General features: G+C 38.1%; 1 protein-coding gene across 3 annotated transcripts in view; it reads left to right on the top strand.

Annotated features, from left to right (window-relative positions):
* The window catches only part of PDE7B (phosphodiesterase 7B), a 576,923-nt gene that overhangs the window by 353,698 nt on the left and 197,567 nt on the right, over positions 1-25,658 (top strand). For 2 of the 3 annotated variants that reach the window (XM_019420496.2, XM_019420494.2), the window contains one exon: positions 14,332-14,392. In XM_019420496.2, coding sequence (XP_019276041.2) covers positions 14,386-14,392 — 7 coding nt within the window. In that variant the 5' untranslated portion in view covers positions 14,332-14,385. Of the gene's footprint in view, positions 1-14,310; positions 14,393-25,658 lie in introns of those variants that run through there. The other variant, XM_019420495.2, reaches the window with a different exon arrangement.

Genomic DNA, 25,658 nt, shown 5'->3' with positions numbered 1-25,658 from the left:
TTCATTTTGAAAGCAAAAAAAAAATTACTTTTCGGGTTTAGATGAAGAAATGTTTCACTAACAAAGAGCTGGCTCTAAAAGAATGTTGGCAACGGTGAATATGAAAGGTATGAATGGTGGCAGGCCAAGAAAGCAAGTGAACATTACTTCCTTGATTCCAAAAGTTTAATATTTTCATTTGTAATAAATGAGTAACACTGATCAAAAAATTTTCCTGGAATCATAGCAACAAAATACATTACAGGAAGTGTTACAAGAGAATGTCTCCTCTCTTAATAACTTCAAAGTAAATAAGAGGTTTCAACATGAAGAACTTTATTCCACAATGAGGTTAGCACTGTGAACTAAGTGTTGTTTTTTTGGACATTCGGAGGTTTTAATTCCAGGCTTTAAGCTAGGTTTAATACCCTTTGCAATATACGTGTGTGTGGATGTGCGTATGGGGTGGTTATTTGCATGTAAACATGCACATATGCACACCAAAAGAAATCTACATGTATCTCCAAATCTTTGTGCAATAAGGCAGGATAGTAACAAGATTTTAAAAACAGATGCTTGGTAAATATTTTTCATTAACACACACACACACACACACACACACACACACACACACACATACTGTTCCAGAGGCTGATGGGGACATATGTGAAATATATAAAGCAGATCTAGATTCATGCCTTAAAGACCTCGTGGTCTATAGACAAAGTAATAAAAATGTGACCTAGAAAATGGAAAGTGGCTACAAGAATTATAGGAAATCCAGGAAAGAAAAAGTTAACTTAGACTCAAAAATATCAGAAAAGCTTCATAAAGGATCACCCTGTTATCTGGCCCTTAATATGAACAATTTGAACATATGGAGAAAAGAAGGTAGACACTGAATGGAGAAGTAGATATATACCTACATGGATGCACATGTACATATAGAAACATCATTGAGTCAAGAACTTTATAGATAACGCCTAATCCTCAGGACAACCCTATGAGGTGGGGAGGTTGTATCATGTTTTAGAGAGGATGAAGCAACTTTAGAGGGTTTCCTGAGGCCACATGGCTGGTAAATGCCATCCACAAGCCGCTGGACTCCAAAGATCAAGCTCTCTGTCGCTCCTTCTTTGTACTTCCTCCAAAATACAAGGAACGTTTGGGACAAAGGGAGCAGCAAAGATTCATTTTGATTTGAGGGCAAGGTAGTACAATGTCCAGAATGAGAAATAAGACTTTTTATTCTCTTTGCTTGACTCTGATGAAGGCCAGAGTATAAGGGTGTAATATTTACAGAGGCATATACTGTCCACTTCCTGTGTACTGGGCACCGCACTAAGAATCTCACATGTGCTAATCACATTGAATCTCTTAACACCTCTGTGTGGTCTCAGTTTTTCAGGTGAGAATACAGGCTTTGAGAGAAAGAATAAGCCAATTCCCAAGGTCAAAGTGCTAGGAAATGGTGGAGGTGGGATTCAAAGTTGCTGCTATGAGACTCCAGACAAAAGCCTGGACTCTTAACCACCAAACTACAGCACACTAAGCAAAGTTAAGCATGTGTTTGTGTATGTGTGTGGATATGGCACACTTTTCATACCTAACAATGATATCCAGAAAGGCTTGTATTGACATGTTTGAGTTGAGTAGAATTTGTTTAACGATGACCAGATTCCTTGGTATGTTATATTTTCCTCATTCAGCCATGCACAAAAGCATTTATTAGGCATTTGCTTTATGCCAACCATTCTGCTTGATCCTAGGATTCAAAGCTAAGGCACAGCCCCTATCTAGCCTAGGTTTTGGAAATTTAAGGCTAGTAAATTAATACAATGAGTCTATAAGCATTATTGCACTTGTGTTCAATTTCTTTCTTGCTTTGCTAAAAATACACAGAGAAAAGAGTTTTATGTCATTAGGTTAAAAAGATTCAATATAGGCAAAAACCTCTTCATTCTCTGAGCATCAGTTACTTAATGAGCATTATTAATAGATGAATATATGTCATATTGTAATGTCAGATAACAGGCAGATTTACTGAGAAGCTAATGAAGCATGATCTTCAGGATTCCTTGAGTTTATTGACAGTAATAAGAATGAAATCTCAAATCAAGGATCATTGTAAGAAGGCTGAAGAGGGTCTTGAGGCAATAAAGTGATTAGAATGAGTATTATAAAACATCAACAACACAGTACCTACTACCATAAGTAATCCCCAAGTGACCTTTATACAATTTTTCTCATCAGACACTTGAAACACTTCACTGGTTTAACCCTCCAAACAGACACTAATGAGATGGAATATAGATATTACTTCTATTTCCTGATATGGACTCTGACCAAGAAGATTTAAGAACAAATTTTGTTTGTTTGAAAGAGTTGCTGGTTGAAAAACTAGTGTTTATGGTTTTTGCTTTTCAGGGAAAACTACGGCTCAAAAATATAAGACTTAGAGAAATCTTTGCCTTTGGGTGGGACTCCACTTAAAGCATTTATAGTAGGTTCACTGCACATCCCAGATGCCAATTTCTTAATGGTGTAATGGCATCAAAACTTGCAATTTGAGTTTATTTAAATTTTATGTACAGTTTTGCTCACTTTATTCTTCTAATTTAAATTTTCACCATCTCACAGATGCTTGACTTGACTGCCACATAGTAATGAATGGATTGGGTATATTTTGCCCCAAATCATTTGTTCGTTCTTTGTTTTAAGCAATATTTATTGACACCCTACGATGTGACAAATGATCTAGGTTCTGGGGAAGAACAGCAAACTAGACAAAAGTCTCTACCTTCATGGAAAGAGATCCAACAGGATGTGACTTTTTAATACTGCTCTTATCAAAGTATATTGTAAGGTTTAGTAAGCTATAACAAAGCAGGATACAACAATTAGCTAAATATGCACGATTTTCATGGATTTTCATTTTCATTTGTAGCTTATAAGACCTGTCAGTTATTTCTCCAAGATATTGGATTTTCCAGCTCTAACTTGGGGTTGCCATGGATTGCCAGTAGAACTTACAGAGATCTCCTTTCCAAGGCCAAATCCATGTCTCAGAGCTGTCCATACGGAGATGGTCAATGCAATTTGACCAGTAATCGTTTTTTGATCATCTGTGGGAACATCTGGATCTTTGACCTCACAAGTAGTTATACAACGAGCCCTTATCCCTGTGGAAAAGTGTTTGTTCCTTTGTGGCTCAGAGGCCCTGCGTTTGCATGTTAGGCTTGATGTTCTGGAAGTCATTTTCTCTAGCACTGGGGTTATTTAATTCCAAGGACTGGTTTGAATTTCTTTTAAAACTATAAGTGTATAGGATTACATTTAATTGTTGGTTTATGCACAGGAGCATTACTGCACTGAGCTGCAAGGAGCACATTATAAGTATTCCTGTGTCCTGTATAAATATTCATTCAGTTACCAGCTGGATGAGGTCGCATGAATCTCCAAATCGTGATGTCTGTACAACGATTTTGAGGTATTGCTGATATTATCTATGAAGCTTTTGCTGTCTATGGGGTCATATAAAGTAGCTTGGAAATTGCAGGGTAAATGAAGAAAACCAATGTCTAAAGCTTGGACAGTTCACCCAGATGGCTGGAGTTTAGCAATTGTGAGTAGGTATTGTTGGCAATACACACATCAGACGAAAGGTGGTTGTTCCAAGTGCTCACAGTGTCAGTCTTCTAGGGGCAGCAGAGGGACAGGCTGCATGTTATGTCAGCCTGAAGTGCAAGAATAGTGGAGTCCTGCTCTGGTTCGATTTTCACTCTGAAGGTGATGGTGGATAAAGGAACGATTTTCTTCAAGTACAGCATGCTTTTCCAGTAGTTTCTAGGAGGAGATTCCATCTCCAGTGTTAGGGAAGGAGTTGGTTGAAGGACCCTACTTCCATCATCTTCTGGGATCCATGGACTTGTCTGCTAGTCACCCTTTCACTCTGTTCTCAGTCTTCACCCTGTGCATGGTTTAAAAGACCTTGCTCTTTGTAATCTGTTCGTGCTAGACTTGGAAATTCGGCAAGCCACCTTCTTATTTCCATGATCTACCCTTGGTAAAGGCCATACGGATGACAGCAAATCTGAAGAAATCTATCTGCTTGTGCATATCCTGTGTGCAGTAATACTGGAGAGTCAGAAAAAGTGCAGTTCTGGTTGTATTCCTTACCTTCATTGATTGTCAAAACTCTGAGTAGTAGGGATACCAAAGATAATATTATTAAACACTCAAGTGTAAGGTGATGACTCACATGGCAGAACACTTTTCCCACTTAAAGATACTGCCAAGTGTGGTGAAGAGCAACATCGGTCGGCAAACGTGACTGCTGTACCGTATTCCCATTACAAAAGCTTTCTAAACACTTTGGGATTTCTCTATTGCCTTGAACAGATGGCCTGTGACCTGCAGTGACTTTGTTCAGATTCATGGCCTACCCAAGCACGTGTCCAATCACTAAATGGAGTCCCACAGGGCCATGTGTGCTCTGGCCCCTGACAAATTCCCCAGCCTAGTGTCCCTCATTTGCCAGTTCACCTGATTATCTGAACCCCAACCCCTTCTAGCCATTCCTAACTTCCTTCATTTCCTCAGTCACCTCTAGGCTTTTGCACCTGTCGTTTACTACTCAGAACAAACACCCTTCTAGCTTATCTTGTGCCTTCAACTCCCACTGAGGACTTGTTCGATATTAGTTCCTCTCTCCCCTATCCAATCAGAATACATTATTCACAAACTCTTCCACACCCATCAGGATGTGGCCAGTGTATGAGAAACCTCTTTCCCAAACCCATTTGGATTCCTCCCGCCTCCTCAATGCCAAGGAGAAGGGCGCATCAGGCATAGTCAGTCTCTGGGCACCAAATGGTGTATAGAAACTTTCTAAAGTCAACATGTCCACTATACAAAAAGTCTGCTTGGTTGTCTTTAATTAGGACTTTAAACACACAAGTATTATTTGAGAATAATATAATCAAAATTGAGATAGGTTCCACTGAATTTAATAAGTAAATGCAGCCATAAGCAGCCAAATACAGATAATTACTTTTGCTGCATTGGAAAGAGTTCAGTGAAGTTTTGCTGAATGAATGAATATTTTAAAGGAAATATTCAACAAAAGTGAGACTTTAGATCTTGAAATCCTTCCCTTGTAACAACTAGAGCTAATTGTCTAGTAAGGATTAGTCCAGTTTTCAATCTGCTCTTTGCCCTCTGATTTCCCATTCATTCATTAAACAAATACTTGTTGACCACTCCCGTCTCACAGGTACTACAGGTTTGTGTCCCTTTATGTGTGCTTCAGGCACCTTGAGGCTACCCAGGTCAATGGCTCAAAGTCCAAATTAAGGAGATAACATGGAATAATACTGGAGGGCAGTTGAAAAAGCTATGGTTTTCGTGGCTTCTCTGCTTCCAAATAATTGTATATCTTTGAAAGTAATAATTTATTGGGTACTTACTTCTACCGGCCACTATTCTAGGCCCATGGTATAGGCAGTAGTGATATCTTCATTTGACATGTGAGGAAACGGAGGCAAAGAATTGTTGAATAACTTGCCGAGGGTGATGCGTCTGGTATTGGGGTCTTGTTTTGAACTCAAGAGCTCATAGTCTGATCATCAAAGACCTTGAAATGGAAAGTCACCTAACTTCACTGTACTTGTTTGTTTGCTACATCTATAAAGTGATTTTCTTGGCCACAGTGGTATCCCAGATCCCTCCCAGATTAGAGATGTGTCTTCTTGGTACTGGAACTTCCCTGCCCAAGCTACAGATCCTCAAATAGTCCCTCTTCCTTTTCCTGCATTTCTTCAGATCTACATCTCACATGAGGTGCTTCCTCACCTCACACCTCACCTCTGCTTCCTCTCTCATTTAATGCTTTCTCAAAGGCCATTGCTCTCCCCAGCCTGGGCTTACCACCCCAATCCTGCCCCGCCAACCTCTGGTCTCTAGACTACTCTGGCTTTGCAGGTTACCCTCTGAGGGACTGGTGCTCAGGAATTTGGCAGGAGCAAAATTTCTCTCCTCACAAAATCCCCTGACTCACACAGTAGAACTGTGTTTTGTATCAGTACATAGTCTCACCAAATGGCCCTCTCCACTTTCCACCTCGTTCCTTCTACAAAACAGCATTCACAGCAGGCCCCATTATGGGTTTCAGAGTACACAAGACGCTTTCACACAAATTACATTAATTATTTCAGTAAAGGAGAGAGCATTGGTACTACCTCTCCTCTACAAGGAAGTTCAAAAAGGTAAGTAATACTATGTCCAAGATCACACAGCTAGAGAGGGATAAATTGGGATTTGAATCCAGATACTCTAACTTCTTTCCACTATAGACACTCACTTTATAAAAGTTAAGTATTTATGCTTTCACAGAAGTGTCTTTCTGAAAGACAATCAATGCTTAGGGCTCTGAGGAGATAAATAAAATAGGAAATTGTATGGCAAAATTCTGACATAATTTTTGCTGTCTTTATCAAGATCTGTGGTATACTTTTTTGTGTCTGATATAGAACAATTCTCAGAGCCCATATCAAAATGATTCCCAGAGTACCTTGGACTATGATGCCCACTCAAGAGATACCCCAGTTACATTATGCATGCCATTGGGTTCCACAGGCACGGATTCTGCTAAAATTGTGCTTGATCAAAAGCTATAGCCATTGTTTTACACAATGAAAAATGTGATGTTCAGTGTGCATTCCAATATGTGCAATGGAAGTCAAGAGTAAAAGTGCATGGAGAAAGCCTGCATATACTGAAAAGCACAGCATAATACACAGCAATTCTGAACCTGTGCATCAACTGACCCCAGGATCTCCATACGGGTGTCCCACTACACATTAGATATATAGCCTTTCTAGTGCCCTCTACTGTCCATGGCTCAAATGACAGAAAACACAGTTCTGCATTCTGGATGTTTGCTTAATAACAACAACAACAAAATTACTCTTGGGCTAAAACCAGGTTTTCCAAGTTTTTGTTCATAATGAGTAGTTTTTAAACATTTAAAAATAGGGGTATGTAATAAAATGCTGAGAGACTCTCTGGACGTTACTGCTGCTGGCACTTCTCTAAATAGAAAGCATACGCCATTGAGCTAACATTTTGTTCTTTGACTGAAGAAGAAAACAAAGCTGTTAAAAGCTTGGTAGGCTCATTTTCCAATAGAAATAGCATTAATATCTTTCAAGCCACTTCTAACCATAGCTAATTAGAGGTTTATGAGGGATGGCCCTGCCTGAAGGGTCACCTCAGGTAATATAGCCCACAGATTTGCTGTTGACTGTTGGCAACAATGGATTTGTTAAGAGTTTCTACTCAGCTCGAGGTGATTATCTTTTTTTCCTTTTGCTAGTGTGTCTCCTATTTTGACTGGCTGAGGTTGGGTTGGACGATGAGGCCCCAATTCGAAGACAGTGCCAGGTTGTTGCTGGAGATCTGCACTGACAGATTGTTGAAAACTTATTAGTCTGACGTTTTAACAGCCTGAAACGGGATGGAAATCTGCTCTTTCACTGGAAAAACTTAAAAGGAAAACATGAGCTTGAGCTGAAATCAGCTCCAGTTCCAAATCTGCCGTCCTCTGGCACCAAAGAACCAAGGGCTGCCACAGTGTTTAGAGATTAAGGCCTGGCTATGCCACCCACACGGTAGATGGGACTCTAGCCACTGTAAAGTAGGAGACCCTGGAAATGCACCCTCTGAGGGCTGGGGAAATTGTGATGTGCTCAACAGTAGGTGCTAATGGCTTTAGCAGTAGCAGAAGTCAGCCTCACATGAGATTTCAACTGAGTGGTTAGGGACTGTTCTTTTGGCTATCGCCATTCTGTGTAATAATTTAAGAAAAAAGAATAAGGAACACCACAGGCTTGGTGTACCCTCTTGGAGCTGGAAATGAACAAAAGATTGTAGTCAATACTATTGGTGAGAGATATCTGGGACCACCAAATTGTAATTATCTATTACAATGCGAAAAGAATTTATTAGGCATCCTGGCTCTTCAAAATTCAGTCGGGCCTCTCTAACTGGGCCCAGAATTCTTTTAATCACTGTTGGCCCATACTTATCTTTCATCTCACCTGTGACTACCACTTTGATTAAGCCCTCTATCCTGATGTACCACAATTTGGTCTCCTCCCGAGCAGCTACTTGAAGGGTCCCAACAGGGATTCAGGGCTTCGCACTGGCACCTACCTCTGCCCTGTCCTTTGTCAGCCAACTCCTTCCTATCAGACCTGTGGCTATCTCTTTCTGGAAGCATTCTGTGGTAGCCCCAGACAGCACTGGGGGCCCACCACTGAGGTTGCCCATAGTCTCCTACGTTCTGACTTCAGACTAAGCAATAAACTTCTGGGGGACATTTGGAGTTCCTAAGACTCATATGATTTTGTATTCACACTTACAGTATGGTACCTGCACAGAGTAGGCACTCAATAAATAATTTTGAATGTTTCTTCATTCATTCATTCATTCATTCATTCACTCATTAACTCATTTGATAGACAATGGAGTTTCAAGCTTCTAGACCCTTGTTAGACTTTGGGGAGTTCAGTTTCTTAACAGAAGCTATCTTTTTATGATCTAAAGACCTAAACCATTTTCTCTCCAGGCCTGTCTTCTGGGGTCTGGTTTTTATTAGTAACATTCTGTTTATTGTTGGCGGAAAATGTGAGATGGAAAGTGACCCAGATATTATGAGATGTCTTCTCGATGTCAAGTTTCCCCTTCATCACTGCGCGCAGCTCCACGTCATGTGGCTGCAGCTAATGGCAGCACTTACTGGTGTGTATACATAAAAGTCCAGAAAACATTCTCTTTTCATGCTACCCCAGATAATCTCAAATTTCAAGCATGTGCCCTGGGATTTCAGTAAAGAAATATTCATTCTTTCATTTAATTAACATCGGGAGTGTCATCATGCAAGACACTTTGAGGTTCAGGGGCGAACAAATAAAAGAGGCATCAACATACAGGCATTTGCCTTGTTTACTAAAAACCTCACTAGAGAAATTAATTCCTGAATGGGAAACTTGCAGAATCCGAGAACTTGGAAATGGCGTGAGAGTGGGGGTGGGGGTGAGGGTGGGGGGGTGAAGGCAGCCTGTGCTGGGGCCTTGCCTGCTGCAGGTTGATTCCGTCGCTCCTGGCACAAATGAGATGTGCTTCGTTTTCCATCAAAAAACAACCATGGTTAGCACTTCAGCTCAGGAAACTCAGTTTTGATCACTTTTTTTTTTCCAAAATAGATCTAGTTATATACCACGGGCTCTTTTTGTTGTGTTTTAATGATCTATCAAGCACAGACTTGGGCATGTTGGGTCTTTCTGCATTTCTACAGTAGCTTCCAGCATTCCATCACTGGCTCCATGGGTATCAAAAGGCAATCATGCCAATAGCTTTCTAATCTTTGGATCATTGCCGTGGTGGTGTGGTCTTGAAGTTAACAATTCCAGTGTTGCCTCTTGCGTCTCCACATCTCCAATGTGGCCCACCATCAGCTCCCCTCGTAAGCGAGTTCTGCATTTTTGAGACTCATTTGTAGGTGCCCAGCCTATAGCCTGCTCCTCCAATGCGTTTATAAGCACCTAGTTTCATGTATAAATGCCCTTCTGCTTTTAAAAAAAAAATACCTATAACTCTGGGAAGAAAATAATCAAAGAATCACAGCCTATTAATTATTTGCTGATAGCATTTAACATTACCTACTTACAGAAAACAGTTACTGACTCAGCTGGCAGTGGGCCAAACCACCAACCAATGAGGATTTCTGTTTTGTGTTTTGTTTACTAATGCTTCCTCCCATCCAAAGATATTAAGACACCTGCCCTACAAAGATTAATTGCTGGAGGCCCACTGAGAGACTAAGATATTCAAGTGATTGGAAATATTCAGAAAAATAAAAAGAGCACACAATTTTATTTGAAGCAGGAAAAATATTAACTGATTTAAGAATGCTAGAAGTGCTTCCAGTTGAACAATGTATGAATTTTTCACTAACGTTAATGTTTTTTATTTAATTTTTTAAAATTTCTTTTGAGTACAATAGTTACTATGATTCATATTTAAATATTTTAATTTCAGATACAATTTTCCCTTAAGAAAAAGAGGTGTGCTGAATACTTTAGTGTGATTTTTAAAAATTACACCTCATATCAGTTTTTCGTAACTAATTTTAAGGTGGAAGTAATGAAAAAATATAGTTCACTTAAAAGAAATATATTTTATTTCACATTTTGCTGAAACATGTGATCTAACTAATGGAAAGTAAATATTTTTAATTAAAACTACTAAGATAGATGTGGCATTTTATATATTTATATATTAATATATAACATCATCTTTTTCTTCCTGACTGAAAAACAAACTTTAGATTTAACATAGAAAAATTTTAATATATAGGAATTAGCAACCAAATTGTGAAATATTCTGACTTTTTAAATTAGAATTATTTCTTTATTTTTAATCCTAAATAATAATATGAGAATTCAAATATACTTTATGGAATAAGTTAGATTTATTAATTTGTATTTTTGTATTATGGTCTCATCTACAGAAATTTAAATTGGTACATTCTTGTTCACAATGAATTAAAACTAAACTTATGGTGATACTATGATGTAGATAAGCTTGACTTTTTTTTTACAAATGAGAAAGGAAGTTTGACAAAACTAAATAAATTGTCCATGATGGTAGTTGGTAAGTGAATGCAGAAATAGGATTTGAACTTAGATTAGTTTAATACAAAACCTATGCTCTAATAGGTTGCAACTCAGGCAAATAGTCAGTGGCTAATGAGCGAGAGGAGGGGATGTAAGCAGACATAGTCTATTTGACCTGGGCAGTGAGTAGATAAACAATAGCCAATATTTAAGAATCTGCGTATACTAGTCAAGCATTGGCTAAGCTGTCAGCTTTCATTCTGTCACTTACTGGAGAGGAGTCCTCTATAGTGAGTGGCACTCTCTGTGCCTCAATTTTCCACTCTCTTAAAAGAGTATAATGAAAGTATAAGATGGTACATGTACAGCACTTAGAACAATGCTTAGCTCATAGTATGGGCTAAATCAATGTTAGCTAGTCCACAAATCTTCTTTAAGTGTCTTGTACGTATAAGACACCAGGATTACATAATGAGGCATGTTAGGAGCACTAACAATGAAAGTGGTTTGATTCTTCATATCTATGAGGTTAACAGGCATTACATACATGAGTTCACGTGCAGCATATCCTATGTGCTGTAGAAGATCGTATGCAAGGAGGGTCCAGCCCCTTGGCGAGGGATTTCAATAATTATGCCCTATTATTTGGGTCAGTATGAACTGGGAGAGAAGGACGCAAACAAGGAGAGTTGAAATTAGTATATGAGGCACAAAAACAAAACAAAACTGGAGATCCTATGGAGAGATGGGATCTTGAGAAGGAGGCAGAAGCCTGGTGATCAGAACCAGGTCAAAGTCAGGATCATTCAGCAGCAGTGAGCTGGGATGAGAAGTCCCAGCATACGTTACCAGGTAGAGCCATGAGGAAAGACAGCTGCAGCACCTGAGAACCCAAGAGGGCATGAGACCTTCCCCCATGGAAGATCCTGCAGTTTTCTGAGACTCGGACCCCGTGGCTTAGCCCAATTAATCTCTTAAACTGGGTCATTGCCCTAGGTTTCACAGCAAGCATGAGCCTGGCAGCCAAGGCCCTTTAAACACTGGCATCAATGAGAAAAAGCACTGGAAAGAATCTGGTTTCTTTCAAGTTCTGAGAACAACAGATTCCCTTCTGGGCATGCTTTAAAATCTGTTACCATCATCAGGTAATTTTACAAAGCAGAGCAGTTAAAGAACTAGTCAGAGGTGCCTCAGCCATTTCCCAGATGGCCAGGGAGATGGAGACAGAAGGAGAGGACTGCTTCATCATCATCAGAAGGGCCACCGCACCTGCCCTTGATGCTTGGTCATTAGCTTGTGTGGTCAGTGAACCCAGGCAGGCCATGACTGTTAAGGAATGCATGCTCCAGGAGTTGCAGAAGCTTCTGGATTTCTTTACGTCTAGGAAAAAGAACAAGACCCATGGCACCACCCTTACCCACACCCACACCCATCTGCCTCTGAAAGGGCCATATATGTAAGGTTAGCCTTGGGTTAGGGTAGCCATGGGAAATCATGCAACCTCCACCTACCATCTGCTTCCATCCCCTGCAATGAAAGAAGGAACGTTGTATCCCAGCACATGTGTGGGCTTTGCCATTGACAAAGGGTAAGGGAGCACTCCAGAATTCGTTCCTTGTAGGACTCAGAATATGGATTAATAGAGCTTCTTAACACTTTGTTTTGCCAAGAATTTGAAAATATTTTCGAAACCTCTGATCTTTCATTTAAAAACAACTATTAATTCTTTCAGGTCATAAAAACACCACTTTAAAAAAAGCAGGTAATGCGGAAATGGATCCTAGCAATTTGAATGGGTTCAACCTTTGCCAAAACACAAGCAAAACAGGAAAGACAGTTGGGTCAGATGCCACGGGTTGTTAATCCTCACATTTGCTCTCGCATATGACTTTGTGGCATATATTAGCATCCCCATGTTACTTACAAAGAAATGAAGCATGAAGAGATTAAATAGCATGATAAATATCACATGATATGTAGGTCAGCAGAGTAACCAGGAAAAAAGCTCACGATACAGACTTTCCATCTAGTATTCCTTGACCTCTTACCACCTTCAGGAACAACCAACCTGTCCTCTCTGCAGTCCATTCTCTTGATTCACTGGAACAGCTTGCTTCCTTTTCATGGCCCTGAGCCAAATGTCCATCTCTCTGTGCATGATGTAGGTCATCCCAGAAAATGGATTGGTTTGAATGTATGTAATTGAGATGTCCTTTTCCCTCTAAACCTGCCTTTCACAATTATGAATGAAGAATGTATATCCTCTGCATATCTTCCCCCAACCCTGAGTTTGATGTTCATTATTCATCGCCTGTTTTTATGCTTTTTCTGTAAATTAATATATCGACAAATAATGTGTGCTATTTTTAGGTTATCTTCAACTTCATATAAAATGGAGACAGTTTTATATATTTTACATGATTTGAAAATTATATGTATGATTTGAACACTATATATTTCACATGATTTGAACATTATCGTTATATAATTGATTATTATATATTTACATGTACATGTTACATACATATGTTTTTAAAGTATACATAACTCTAATTCATTCATCTGAACTACTGTGTAGTATTCCAGTGGTGAATAATATATTTATCTGGTTTGTAGCTGAACATTAAAGCTATTTGTGTAAATTTCTCCAGTCGTCAGTTTAGAAGATAACTTGCTAGGTCATAGGATATGTACATTTTGACCTGACTAGATTTTGCAAATTTTTCTTCAGTGATTTTATCATTTTACAAGTGCCCCTTTCTCTACATTTTTAATAACAGTTTTTATTGCCAGACTCTTATGTTTTGCCATGCAGATGAATTCAAAATAGACTTCAGTTTATCTTTAATTTGCTCATTCTTGATTATTAGTGTGGTTGAATTTATTCTGTGTGTTTACTGACCATTTAGATCCCCTCTTCCATGCTTTGCTAGTTCCTTTATCTGTTTTTCTATTGGACTGTTTGCTATTTACTTATTGATTTTGGAGGATTTATTTACATATTCAGGTACTAACCATTTGTCAGTCATATACGTAAGTGTAGTCCATTCCTAAAGAGCTAATTGTTGTCTCCAGAGTTTACCTTGCACAAAAATTTTAATAAGCAAGTTAAAAATAAGATATAGGTAAGAAAGTTGCTATTTCCATGAGTCTGTGAGTTCAGGAAGAGCATTACGAGTGCCACCTTTTCATCATTTCCTTATTTGTTTCTTTCAAGTTCAGAGAGTTAAGTATAGGCCACCTACTTTTGTGTTTAACAATGTGTGTGTTTGATTGCAGAGTGGGTAGTTTAGAATAACTCCCATCTGAGGAAGGACCAGTTTTGAGAGTGATTAACCTCCAATTATTAGATCTAATAGACTGCATATCTTCCACTGAAACAGAAAACATTAGACACCGAATGCATCTCAGGCCATGACTCCTCAGAGGAACACACAAAATGAGCTCTAGGCAAAGGCATAAGGCATGAAGGAACAATCCATCCCAACTTAATATCTCAAGTATTTTACTACCAGGAAAATCCCTACTCATGACACAAGTCCCTAAACTCAGATAACCAAGGAAAACATGAGAAGTAGAATAATGTTATGCTGATGTCAGGTTGCATAGACACATTACCTTGGGAACACTGATATAAAATCTGAAAATAATTATGGCTTTCTTTCTCTTTCAGAGGTGTGGTGAAATCTTGTTTGAAAACCCTGATCAGAATGTCAAATGTGTTTGCATGCTAGGTAAGAAGACTTCTCGTTTTAGATATATTAAGTATGTGGATGTTCTATGGACTTGCTGTTCTTCTGTTGCCTTGCTGACTGTCTCTTGTTGCATATTGCAGAGGCTTATAGGCTTTTTTATGGGTTTATAGACAGGTATAATACATGTATATTGGAACATTTGATGATAAAAAAAGGTTTTTATTTTATTAACTGTCAGTAAGTCAGGAATCATGCATCTGAGCATTTCAGAATTTTTCTTGGTTCATCAGCATAACATAGAATTGGGTGCTTTGTATTCACGCAAATGTGATGAAAAAGTAAGAATCACACTGTAATTCCTTAACTAGAAATGATAAGTTAGGTAAGTAAACTATGAAGAATTTCTATCACAGCACAAAGCTCTTACAGTGCCTGGGAGAACTATAAATGTGAGCTAATCTACAGTTACCCACAATGCATTTGTAATAAAATTACAACACTGTAATGGAAAATAATTTGTTCTTGTAGGATGACGTATCATCAATGCCTTTCACAAACTCTTAATATATAATATTCCAGTAAGAAATGAAGTGGATATTATTTTCTTCATTTTATAGGTTGGTAAAACTAGTACAGAGAATATAAGTGATGCACTTAACCTCAAAGTGAGAAATAGTCCAAATCATGACGTGAACATTTTTAAAATGTAAAGTTTTAGGTACAGTGTTTAGATCTTATTTCAATCACTAAACCCCGTCCAATTAACTTTCAGTTAATTATTGAAATAGGGCAAAAAACAGTAGCTTAGATAAATAAAAATAATCCTTAAATTTGACTTTCACCAAAATTTTACCCTGTCCATTCCAACTTTGAACAACACTGATTAGCAAAGAACAAAAGTATTCATTTTAGCTTCTTCCATTTTCTCTGGCTAATTCAAATATTGGCAGCTAGCTTATTGGTGAGATGACTCAAAAGCAGTCAGCAAGATAGAGGCATAGGAAGGTCTTGGTAATGTATAATCCAAGATAATCAGGTAATAATAACCAAGGATTGCTCATGACTTGAAAAACAAGCCAAAAATACAAAAACAAAAAAAACAACAAACAAAAACGGACACCATATTTTCCTAGTCTTATGATCCTCATTTTCTTGTGCTAGTGTTTTAAACCTGTTGCAGTTCCTATATGTTTTCATTTTAATTAAGATGGTAACCATAGAGTAACTCATCCATTGTAAAATGAATAGTGCATAACAATGAACATAGCATAGCATCCATACAACCATTTCAAATATCCAGTATTCCTATCCTTTAAGCATGAAAATGCCTCAAAAATGCTGATAGATATAGATAGGTAGGTAGATAGATAGATAGATAGATAAGCAGAAAAAAATCCCTTTGTCCAGCCATTACGTCCCAACCTTAGATTTGGGAAAACATTTCATCACCACATCAAATCTATTCATCAATTAACTTATTTAATTTTCACAATAATAAAATGAAGTTTGTGCTAGTGTTATCCTCATTTTATAGTTAATAATAATTGAGGCAAATGGTTAAATAAGGTACCTTAATACCATTAAGATATTGTATGATTATGGCTTCTACCTAATCTAGTATTTTTAATCATTTTTTCAACTTCTAATGATTTTAAGCACATGAGCACATCATCTATTTTGCCTGAATTTTCCTTTGTCCTGGTTTCTCTGTGAGTTACCTGTTTAGTTTATAGCTGCGACAGGGACAGCAATAGACTGTTTTCTACTGCCTATAGACGTGTTCTCACTTAAAGTAAGGCCAATTATGTTTCCATCTCTTCTGGATTATATGGAAAGGTTTATATAGCTGCCAGAAGACATTCCTGGCCACTAAGTGTATCCCAGTGAATCTGCCATATTATACAACATTCAAAAATTAGAAATATACTTACATTAATCAGTTCTATATTACTTTTACTGTCATAACAATTATAATTAATTAAACTATTAAATATGTGAGAGGTGGAGTCTATCCTAAACATCTCAGATCATTTATCTTAAGCAAATTAAGGCATGATCTCTCTTTCAAAATATAAATGTCCTTGGCAATAGCAGTATGTTACAAAGCTTGTAGATTTCATTAGTTTATTAGATTTCTATTTTCTTAGTGATAGGAAACTAAATAATATAAAGTAATTGTGAGAATGGAAGTTTTTGTTAGTTTTGAGGGCACAGGAAAAATAAAGATGGAATAGGAAGAACAACGGTGTATTTTACCTTTAAAATAGATGGTAAATATTTATTTGGTGTCAAAAATAATACCGAGTCTAGAGACCTTGATTTATTCACATAGTGAAAATTGTGCCATCAAGGAGCTTACATCTAAGAAGGCTTAGGCTTTTTCCTACTTATCTGTTTAAGAGGATTGCTACAAAATTTAATTGAAACGTTTACACAGTCCTTTGAAATCTTAGATGAAAGAGAATACCAAAATAAAATTGTTATGGATATCAATACACATGGATCAACCCACCATTAGCAGGTGTCCACCTGAAGCCCATGGGCTGCCATTTCACAGCAATACTGTACAAGTTAATAAGAGGAGAAGTGGAATCAAATGGTTTATTCCCTTAAAACAAGAGAAAATCAAGTTATTAACATGTAACTCCTGTAACTGAGACCATATCATATTTCATCGGGAAAGGGCATCTGTATTCACACAACAGCAAAACACCTCTTTACCATTATCTGAAGTATTTGTTGCTTCCTTTGAAAGGAACCTGCGATCATGCCCTTATGGCTTCTTAAAGCATTTCTTGAGAAAGCATTATACCTCCAACAGTAAAGGGTATTCTTTGATATTTTAAGGGGCTATTAACTTTTCTAAGTGTTGCCAATCATGAGTATAGTTTATATTTTTGCAGGTAATGTATAATGTTTTTATGAATAAAGCAAAATATCTAGACAAGGAAACCAAAGATATAAAGTCTGCATTTCCAAACCTTCATGTCTCATCTTTTTGCCACCTCAGAACTGAGTTCCCTAAGGGAGGCCAACCTGAGACATCCCACAGCTTTAAATTGTGAAGTTGGGCTCACTTTAACCCTTAAAATCCCCCCTCTTTTCCCACTCACATGCCAGATTTGGGGTGCCTGCCCAGTTCCCAGCTGTGATCTGGTTTCCACACAGTTGAGACAGAATTTGGAAGAGGGTCACTAGCCAGGGACACCATTTATAGTTCCTTCTCTTCCAGTAGTGTGTCCGCAGATCATTATGAAAGATACTTTGAGTATATGTGTTAAGCTGTGTACCTCACGACTTCCAGAAATAAGTTATCCTCCCCAAAGTCGTGCTTCTGGCTTATTACATTAAGTGAGACATCAGTGTAAAATTCACCTTGAGTTACTCTGAAACACGAATTCAATGCAGTTTTAAGTGGAAGCAAACTACTATCATGTATAGGTCTTATGGGGAAATCATTTCTGGATTCAGAGGAATGGTTCGTGCTGCATATGAAGGTAAAAAAAGATGTCCTGCAGGGCTGGCTGCACTGAGTATTAAGTATTCATTCCATAGAATTCTCTCAGAGAGGGCAAACGTGGGCAATTGAGTTACGCACCAAATTGTAATAAATGTTGCTTTCTTCTTTCCTTCATCCTCAGGGCATATGTTTAAAACTTGTACTTCCCCCATCTCCCTCCTTTTTTAAAAATTTAGCCACGAGATTTCTTTCAACCCCAAATTAACCTCAGAAGTGCACATCACTGTATTAAAAGGTATATAGCAAGACTTGCACCTTAATGAGGTGTCATGAACTGATACCAAAGGAAAAAAGCAGTGGAGGAGAAATTAGTTCTCATTGCACGAGTAATGTAGGAAGTATGATGAGTTACTAAAAGGATTTGACCTTTTGAATATAATGAATCAAACTGATTCGCAAAGAACCAAGAGTATTTTAAAAAATTATATAAAGTGAGCAATGTTGAATCATTTCTTAGTCCACTTGCCCACCTCACTCTGTGAAATGATAAATCTTGGGGAAAAAAACTTTCAAAAAAGCATTCCCCGTCAGACTCGATGCCTCTTGCAACTGCTTCTTTCTCCTTATTCCTAGAGTGAGATTCTCTTAAATAGTAAACTTTAATTTGTTGGGGGTTGGGTGGGGGGTGGGGCGAGGGGAGTGGTTCTAATTTTTTAAATTATTTTATTTGAGTATAGTTGACACACAATGTCACGTTAGCTTCGGGTGTTCAACACAGTGATTCGACTTCTCTATACATTACGCTATACTCTCCACAAGTGTGGCTACCCTCTGTCACCATGCAACATTATTACGATATCATTGACTCTATTCCCCAGACTGCGCCTTTTATTCCTATGACTCATTCATTCAGAAACTTGAAGCCTTCATCTCCCAGGCCCCTTCACCCATTTTGTCCATCCTCCACCCCCTGCCTCTGACAAGGGTCAGTTTGTTCTCTGTATTTATAGGTCTGATTCTGCTTTTTGTTTGTTTGCTTCTTCATTTGCTGTGTCTTTTAGATTCCACATATGAGTGAAGTCATATGGCGTTTGTCTTAGTCTGATCTCAGCGCAATATCCTGTAGGTCCATCCATGTGGTTGCAAATGGCACAATTTCATTCTTTTTTGTGGCTGCATGATATTCCATTGTGTATGTATACTGTATCTTCCTTATCCATTCATCTGTGAATGGACATTTAGGTTGCTTCCATATCTTGACTATTGTAAATAATGCTTTAATAAACAGGGGTGCAGATATCTTCTTAAATTAGTATTTTTGTTTTCTTTGGGTAAATAGCCAGTAGTGGGATTACCGGATCATATGGTATTTCTATTTTTAGTTTTTTGAGGAACCTCCCTACTGTTTTCCACAGTGGCTGCCCTAGTTTGCATTCCCACCAACAGTGCATGAGGGTTCCCTTTTCTCCACATCCTCACCAACCTTTGTTATTTTTTGTCTCTTTTGATTTTACCTATTCTGACAAGTGTAAGGTGAGATCTCATTGTGGTTTTTGATTTGCATTTTCTTTAATCTGTAACTTATGGTATTTTGTTGGCTCAATGTCTCCAACCTCTTTATCAAGGTTTAAGTTTATAATTTTTCAAGGTTTGAAATTTTCAGTGATCCTTCTTTTGTTTCATGCATGATTTTTTTCATGCATGATTTTTTTCATGGTGATTGGTGCTTTGTCATTGAATGTAAAATATGCACTTGTTTTTACCTGCCATGGTTTTTTGTTGAAGTTTATTAGAAATCAGTTAAAGAGATTTCCAGTCTTAAAGCAAGAAAATACCACAAAATCAATGTTTCATTAGCAGTCAACATAAACAGAGAGACTTGCTTTCTAGTCATACTACCGAAAAATTAACTGTGTACTCATATAAAATGTTTTGTCTTTTAGGCTTTAATTTAGAATTTTTTCTGCAAAATAGAAATTAAAACATCTGTTCTTCCTAGCCCAGGGGTTGTACTGGTGACAGAATAAAATGTTCTGTGAGGAGACTTTGCCTGCTGTAATGTCCTAAATATTGTTTATGCATCAATAAATTGGTAAATAAATAATAAACAATTGAAAATAAACAAATCGATGATAATAAAACATAAATAATAAGTTATTTACTGATGACATTAATAGTGTTTAGAAAAGCAACTGAAAAGCTGATACATTATATAAAGGTGAGGACAATTTCTAAAAGTATCAAACGCATTCTTCAGAACTGTGTGGTAACTCTGGGGCACCTGAGTGGTTCAATTGGTTAAGCGTCTGACTCTTGGTTTCAGCTCAGGTCATGATCTCATGGTTTCATGAGTTCGAGCTCTGCTTTGGGCTCTGTGCTGACAGTGCAGAGACTGGTTGGGGTTCTCTCACTCCCTCTCCCTCTGGCCCTCCCCTGCTCTCTCTTGCTCTCTCTCTCTCTCTCTCTCAAAATAAATAAACTTAAAATTTTTTTTTAAGTTGTGTAGTAACTCAAAGGTATTCATTCAATTCTCATTCAACAGATATGCACTGAATACCTGCTACATGCAAGGTATTGTCCTGGGCACTAAGAATACATACCCAGTGGGACATGTGTCTTGTCCTTGGAGGGTTTAACAGTCCAGGAAGAGACTCAATCCCTGAACCCCCAAATCTGCAGCACCAGCTTGAGATGACACATGAAACAGTAATAATAATAATTATTATTATTATTGTAAAGAAGTATGTTGGGACTTCAAAAAATGGGGGAAGTGTATACAGCTGGGATATGAAGACCTGTAGACTTAGATACACAGGGGCTGAGAAAATGGCAGCATTCTAGGTGGATGCATGGCCATATTCAAAAGTCCAGATAAAAGAAAGCTGGGGAGTAGGAGGGAGCAGGAAGTGTTTCAGACCACATGGATGATGGAAGAATAAATTGAAAAGGAATTGGGGCCTTATTATGGGCAGTTTGACTGTTGTCATTGACTCTAAAAAGAGAGAAGTATCAGATAAGAGAGAGTCCTGATCTCTTTTATTTAGAGAGTATTTTTTCAATTATAGAATTTTAGAGAATACTCTGTAAACTAGTTTCTACTGGACAGCTGTTAAGAACAGCCATTCATCAGATACTTACGAAATTAAATAATTTTAACTCAGTAACTATTTGAATCTGATGACCTGAATTCTAGATTCGATTTTTTTCATCTTAATTTAATCTTTTCCCATTGATATTAAATATCATAGTATTTTATTTAAGAAGTAAAACAACATTGTAATCTTTTATACTGGAGAAAATTGTTAAAAGGTTTTTTTTCACTTTTCAGAAATTTGTCCTCTAATAACATGGGTAATTTTTGATATATTTTGCTTTTCACTGGGATCAGCTCATGATTTTTGTATGTAGACAACTTTGAGGTTCATAAATATTTTTCTTAAAATTAATACACAATCTGTCAAATAATATTTGATACCAAAGTAGGCCACTGTGGTGTAGTAGAAAGAACAGGGTATTTAAAGATTTGGTACCAGCTAAAAACTCTGTGACTATACACCAGTCACTTAAAGGCTGTAAATATCAGTTTACTCTTCTCTAAAATGGAATAATAAGTAATAATAACAATATTATTATGTATGTCATCAGGTTTGTTGAGGATCAGAGAACACAATATTAAAGCATTCTATAAACTTTTAGAACTACTAGAAATATAACATTATTAAATACTAATAAGTAATTTGTTTGAAGTACCTGCATTTCATTTGCTATTAGGAGTATTTTGTATATGCAAACTGATATATGCAGTATTTTGTATATGCAGTATATTTGATATACTGAGAATATTGAACTATCTCAATTTGGTTAAAGTGAATAGATATTTTCAAATGCATGTTTGCAATCTAGAAATAAGCATTTTATCCTCATAGGTTATTAAAGAAAGACTATGGTGAGAGCTATTTTATGTGTACTTGACCTTAGAAGTGAGGGACTTTTTTTAAAAACAAAAGTTTTCAAGTTGCTTAACTGATTTATCAAGATTAAAATGCCATAGAAATTTGAATTAATTTAACTTACACTTTTGAAACACTTCATATCATGTGGACAAATGGACAAATCAATTCACTCTTCCTGTATGTAGGCTCATGTATGAGATTTCCTAACTTTTAAAAGAGGGCAACTTGAAATCTGGATATTTCCAAGAAAAGGCATGGGGGCATTATCCCAATCACTTACTCAGGATCTGCCTTATTTTACTTTTCACTGCACTTCTCAGCAAATGATGTATTTTATATTTTTGTCTGTTTGTTAATTGCTATGCCCCAGCGTCACCCCACCACATAGAATGTAAATATCATGACAGCAAGACTTAGTTTTATTCACTGCTGGGTGTCCAGCATCTGGGACAGTGTTTGGCCACCTAGCCTATATGAGAACCCAATATTTACTGAATGGCTACATGCTGATACATTTGTGAGAACAGCAAAATCACCTGCAGGACATGACCCAGATGTATCAAAACCTGGTTGGTATAGCATTTAAAACCACCTGCTACCTCAGCTAAGGCATAGGTAAGCTCCTACATGAACTAACTGGCAGTTTCCCAAGCATATTACTCGAGGTTACAGGATGATAACTGTAGTTCTCTACAAATAGGCAGTTAGGACCTAGCCTAGGAATCAGGTAATTAACAAATATTTCCTGAGCACTACCTATGCTCAACCCTCTGCTGGGGATACTCTGAAAGCTGATCTAATGAGCAAGGTAGAATCCTTATCATGAGAGTTTATTCCTCTGCAGATGGAACATTGTGTTGAGAAAACAGGAGGAGGGCTGTTATTTTGTCTTCTCTATGTTTACAGGAATATATAGAAAATCATTTTACCCTGAGGTTTATGATTTAAAAGTTTTTCTACATTGTCTTACTGACTTTTAAATTTTTTCTTTGGAAGTCGTTATTGCCTTGCTTGAGAAAAATAAGTCTCCTAGTTTCACAGTTGCTTTCTGTGGAATGCAGCAGCATTTCCAAGGCAACAAAACACGCTTTTGAATGCAGCAGGGAGCCAGGGCTCAGATAAGAGCTAGCTGCTAATAACAACACAGGCAGAGGTCATTCTATCAGAACTGAAGCTATAAATCCCCAAGTGATAGAAGTGTCAGTCTTGTGTTAGTTTCCTTTTCTCTCTGAAGGAAGAGACCTTTCATACAAAGCTACACTTCAAAAAATTGTTCAATCAACAAATATTTATAGATACATAAGGCATGCCAGGGTAGGAGTGGAAGACATGGAAGGAAGTTCTGGTTTCTGCCTTCAAGAAGCTTCCGATCTAGTAGGAACTACGTAGACAAAAACAACATAGCATGCTAGATCATAAGAAGGATGGGCCAAGGTCTTGTGGAAAGGGAGGGTGGAGTGGTGTCAGAAAGGCCTACACAAGAGGTGAAAAGGAACTGAGTGTCAGAGAGAAGCAGCAGACAGACCTGTGAGGCTGGGAAGGGGCGGCCTGCTGGAAAAGCCATTGGCATTTCTAGGAAGAAGGAGCAGCAGGTTCAAAAAGCTTAATATGACCGAGAAGAAAAACTGTAAGTTATTACTCCTGAAGAATAGAGTAAGAGTAAAGAAATGATGGGGGTGCCTGGGTGGCTTAGTCAGTTGAGCGTCTGACTTCAGCTCAGGTCATGGTCTCATGGTCCATGCGTTTGAGCCCCACGTCAGGCTCTGTGCTGGCTGCTCAGAGCCTGGAGCCTGCTTCGGATTCTGTGTCTCCCTCTCTCTCTGCCCCTCCCCTACTCATGCTCGCTCGCTCTCTCTCTCTCTCTCTCTGTCAAAAATAAACATTATAAAAAAATTTTTAAAAGAGCAAAGAAATGATAAGATAATCAATGTGGAAAGGAAGGTGAGGCAGATTGAATGGTTCTATAACAGGACAAAGAATCATTTAAGGATGTTCAAGCAGAGCTACAATGTGAGATACATGTTTCAGACCGAGCTGGTTCACTAGAGAATGCCCTGGAGGAGGATATGACTGGAGAAAGAGAGGTCAGTTTAGGAAATTGCAATAATAATCAGATGAGAAATGATGAGTCCTGCCCAAACTGAGACAACATCAAGGAGGACAGGAGGCACAAAATTCAGGAGACTTTGAAAGGGGATGGTGGAACTTTATAATGTATTGACTATAGGAATGTTATTTAGAGGTGCTGTTTCACCCTTCCCCAGACAACCTTCCCCAGTGGAAAGTGTATGAAAATCAGATTTGCAACCATGGGAAATGAGTTAAATTTTGGACACAGCCGATTTGAGATGCTGAAGGAACTCTCAGAGATAGTAGGGAGTCTGGAGCTCAGAACAGTGATCTGGGAGAAGGCATTAGTGACAACATATCAGTGATGATATGAGGAGGTGAGGAGGAAGGTGGATGTGCACCTTGGAATGCTTGGAAGCAACATACCAAAGGGTTGAACTTGAGCAAGAGGAATCTAAAGAAGCTTAAATACGTTGGAGATTAAGGAGTGAGTAGAGAGACAGAAGGAAAACAAGAGAGAATGGTATCGTCTTAGCCATGAAGAGAGAGATTCAAAAGGAAGATCACGATAAAAATGTACAGTAGAAGTCAAATGCGATCGAGATTAAAAGGCATTCATTGGACTTAGCAACCTGAACGATCAGCAAGAGTATAACTAGTAGAAGGTCAAAGATAGGGAGGGTGGTGCACAGACAAGGAGCAGAGAACCAAGGAGGGGCACTAGTCTATCAAGAAATTGGTCTGAGAAAAGAAGGTGAAAAATAATGATGGCCTGGAAGGAGTTCTTAAGATGGGAAAGATTTGAGAATGTTTCAATTCAGAGAAAAAATAGCAAGTAGAGGAAGTGACTGAATGTTTCTGAAGAAAAAGGAAGTAATTGTGAGCTGTAAAACCCCTCCCACTGCCACAGAGAAAAGGCGGTGACAGTGGACAAGGAAGAGTAAGGGTGGAGACATGCCCATCAGGTTGGAGATGGGCAGAAATTGATATCTCCATCTAATTGCCTCCCTTCTTGTTAAGAAGAAAGCGTGATATCTTGGAGAGAATAAGAAGACTAGAGGAGACAGCATGAAGAGGTAGATAAAGGTTTGAAATTAATGTAGGAAAGAAGAAAGAACTGACTAGAGATAGATCAAAGGGAATTCTGAAGCGGTTCTGATGTTAAACTCTATGAAGTAAAACACCAACGCCAATCTATACAAATTAAAAAATGCTGAAAACAGTGTGTTTGAAATGCACATTTCAGAAAAGTGACTGCCTCCTGTTCAAGAGCACCCTGCCTTCCCTTTTCTCCTTAGGGGTCTCCTCTTCCGATGGCCAGTCAAGGTAACCTGCACAGAGCTGCTTTCCTTGACCCTAATTCACAAGATCCTCTCTCTCATCCTGTAAATGTTGAATTATTTCTCCATTTCTTTTTCATCTAGCATGCATATTCCAAGGGAGTAGGTCTCCATCTTATTGATCTTCGTATTCCTAGCAACCAGCATTGGCCCCAAACTCCAAAAGAGCACAAAAAATAATTCCTAATGAAGGTATAAGAAAAATTTAATGTTTCGTGTTTGCCCCAAAGCTTCTCCTCTGACCCCAAGGTGCCTCAAGGGGAGTCTTTCTTGACCTATCTTTGCCTAAAAGGAGATGACTCCACATCCAACTCCCTATTGTCAGGGAGACCAGAGGTGCTAAGCCATTTGAGATCTGATGGTACCATTATCTCAGGAGCTGGGCTGCCCCTGGCCTCTTCAGCCACCCCCGGAGCCACTGTAGTGGTTCATTTTCCTCAGTTACAAATTTTATTTAAAGGCTTTTTGCTCTCAGAATGAGT

The sequence above is a fragment of the Panthera pardus genome, unplaced genomic scaffold (assembly GCF_024362965.1).
Source record: "Panthera pardus isolate Hobbes unplaced genomic scaffold, ASM2436296v1 HiC_scaffold_17, whole genome shotgun sequence".
Classification (NCBI taxonomy): Eukaryota; Metazoa; Chordata; class Mammalia; order Carnivora; family Felidae; genus Panthera; species Panthera pardus.
The sequence above is the reverse complement of the archived record's forward strand: the minus strand, read 5'-3'. Positions and strand labels throughout refer to the sequence as shown.